The sequence below is a fragment of the Pteropus vampyrus genome, unplaced genomic scaffold, assembly GCF_000151845.1.
Source record: "Pteropus vampyrus isolate Shadow unplaced genomic scaffold, Pvam_2.0 Scaffold227, whole genome shotgun sequence".
NCBI lineage: Eukaryota > Metazoa > Chordata > Mammalia > Chiroptera > Pteropodidae > Pteropus > Pteropus vampyrus.
In genome coordinates this window covers 303,988-306,687 of record NW_011889008.1, presented here as the reverse complement: position 1 = coordinate 306,687, position 2,700 = coordinate 303,988, and the positions used below count along the sequence as shown (strand labels likewise).

The 2,700-nt window shown below is 61.1% G+C and overlaps 1 protein-coding gene across 2 annotated transcripts in view; it reads left to right on the top strand.

The window, feature by feature from the left end:
• The first annotated feature begins 29 nt into the window (after positions 1 to 29).
• The window catches only part of TBCD (tubulin folding cofactor D), a 126,904-nt gene continuing 124,233 nt past the window's right edge, over positions 30 to 2,700 (top strand). Inside the window, exons 1-2 of one of the 2 annotated variants that reach the window (XM_011373644.2) lie at positions 30 to 331; positions 1,757 to 1,807. In XM_011373644.2, the coding sequence (XP_011371946.1) occupies positions 136 to 331; positions 1,757 to 1,807 (247 nt within the window). In that variant the 5' untranslated portion in view covers positions 30 to 135. The remainder of the gene's footprint in view (positions 332 to 1,756; positions 1,808 to 2,700) is intronic. The other variant, XM_023538632.1, reaches the window with a different exon arrangement.

Below are 2,700 nucleotides of genomic sequence, written 5' to 3'. Positions count from 1 at the left end.
GTAGCCGGGCAGGGCGCGAGGTCGGAGGTCGCGGGGCGGGGCCTGCGTCGGCTGCCGCGAGTCCGCCTCAGGCATCCGGCTGCATCCCGCATCCCGCATCGCCGTGCTCTGTGGGGCGCGGTCTGGGCGTGGAGAATGGCCCTGAACGAGAAGCCGGCCGCCGGCGCGCCCGAGGATGGGATGGAGGACGGACCGGAGGACGGGGCGCTGGCCCTCGGCGGCACCCTCGAGTCGTTCGGCGACAGCGCGGAGACGCGCGCGCTGCTCAGCCGCCTGCGGACGGTGCTCGGGGACCGCTCGGCCCGGGAGGGCGCCCTGGAGCGGTTCCGAGGTGCGTGCGGGCGCACGCGGCTCCGGGGGCGGGCCCCGCGTGCATGCTCCGGGGCTGGACCTGGCTCCTTCCCGCGACCGCCCGTCCGGGGGCGGCACCTGCGAGAGCCGTGGGTTGTGCAAGGGCGGCCTCCCCCGGACGCGGAGGGCAGTGGGTCCTCCCTTTCCCACCCGCCCGTGGGGAGGCTCAGGGTGAGGACAGGGGTGTCACCCCCCCACCCCCTCAGCAGTGGCCTGCACCTCCAGCCCCGCTCCCATCGGTCCTGAGACCGCAGCGCAGCACGGGCTCCGCTGGCCGTGCGGGCGGGGGCGGCAGGTGTTACACAGACCTTCGCGCGGAAAGCTGTTTTTATCGAGCCACGTGCCAGCCAGAGCAAGGACCAGGCAGGCCCTGGGCGCGCTGGCCCGAGGCCGGGTTCGGCCCTGGAGCTGCCCGCGCGCGCTCTTTCGTACCTTGAGTTTGGGGAAGGCAGGTGTGAGTTTGGAGAGGCTGTTCACGGGCTGCAGATGGAGGGCGTGGGAGGAGGCGGGGCCGGCCAGCTGTGGGATGGGTGCCTTGTGCCAGGGCAGGAAGGGTTTGCTCCTTCGGCTTGGCTGTGGGCAGCAGGCCGGGAAGTTCGTGAGTAAGCGAGATGCGGTGGCTCCCGGGGTGGGCCGCTTGGCAGTTCTGGAAAAGTCACCGGGGTTAACGCAGTTTCAGCAGGCACGCGGGCGGGTTCGGAGGTGTGCTGGTCTCCCTCCGCCTGCAGTCGTTAGCTACGTCCTCTCTTCCACTCTCTGCGGGCTCCGTCCGATTTAGGACATCTCAGAGTTTTCTCCTTGTCACGGGAGAAGGTGCAGAGTCATGCAGACCAGAGCGGGCAGGGGATTTGTGTGGTGCCGCGGTTCTGGGGACACCACCTAGAATGTGTAAGTGGCAGACGGCGACCTCGGCTCCACCAGACAGAGGCGCGCAGCCTGGCGTGCTGTGGGGTGGTGGATAGCGCTCATGCCAGGGCCCTTGGGGTGACTCTCCAAGTTTGCAGCGGTCCGTAACGGATAATCAAATGATTCCCCAGGACCCCACAGTTGTAATTGAGTAAAGCCATCTTTGTGGACCCTTTGAGCTGAAGAAATTTCCTCATAATTTTGTCTTCCTCGGTTTGTTACGACGACCCTCTGGCTTCGGAAGAGGGGTGGGGTGGCCAGCTGAGTGGAAAGTGCGTATGCTTCAGTCTGTCCGTGGGTTTGAGTCCTTGCTCTGCCACTCGGGCTGGTCGCTTGATTGCTGAGCAAGCCACAAGCCTGAGGCCAGGACCCGGTGGCCTTGAGAAGCTCACCCCAGGTGGTCCCTGCATGGGCTGGAGATGAAGTCAGCGGGGTGTGGGAGGCTTGGGGTATATGTGTGCCTTAGTGATGTTAATTCTCACATTGTCTTTCTTTTTAGTAATCATGGACCACTACCAGGAGCAGCCTCACCTGTTGGACCCACACCTTGGTAAGAATAGAGGATGCTGATCTTGATTTTGGTCATTCCATTACAGATCGCAGAAGCTTTGGTGTATGGTGTGTGTGTTTGCCTGCAGAGGGTGTTGGGATGAGGAGCCTCGTCTTAGTCGTTAGCAGGGCCCGGCTGGCCAGTTCTAGTGGAATCGAGATGGTGACTTGAGTTCCAGGTGTCCCTCTAGGCTGTGGGCAGTATACTGGGGCCGCTTTCTTCCTCGCTGCTCTTTAAAGAACATGTCTTCTGCTCATGTATGTTTTTATCAGCCTGTCTCTGGGCATGCTTTGCTACACAGGGCCAGGTGCTTCGTCTGGCTCACCATTTAATCCTCACAGCATCTTTGTTTTACAGATAGAGGCAGTGAGGCTTGGGTTTGCTAAACTTTTACATAAGGAGAATGATTTGTCCGTTTCTCATTGTATTTTTTTTACCTGTTTCCTGCGGATAGTAACTTCTTTCTCTCCTGAAGAAAGTAACACAAGCTTCTGGCAGTGTACTTGGGAAGGAGGAGGGTATCAAAAGCAACAAGTTGAAAGGCAGGATGGGGCGGAGGGTGGGCACATGGGCCCCGGGGCAAGACCCCGGTTTACGGCCCAGCCCCTACTCTGCTGCCCTGCATCCGAGTTCCTCACCTGGGAGATGGGGGTTGGGGGTCGTCAGCACCGCCTGCCCCACGGGCTGTTGAGATCCAAGATGTGAGAGTGTTGGGCACGCGGGTGGCTTTATGGTGCACACACGTGTCCTTTTATGAAGTGGGCTGGTGCCGTGCGGCGGTTTCTCCTTCAAGTAATGAATGGGTTTGTAGAAGGTAAGCTCTCCTAGCTCTCTTCCGTTTCAGGGGAATAACTCTTGGTCGACAGCCCGTCTGGCTCCATGATCTTCCCTCA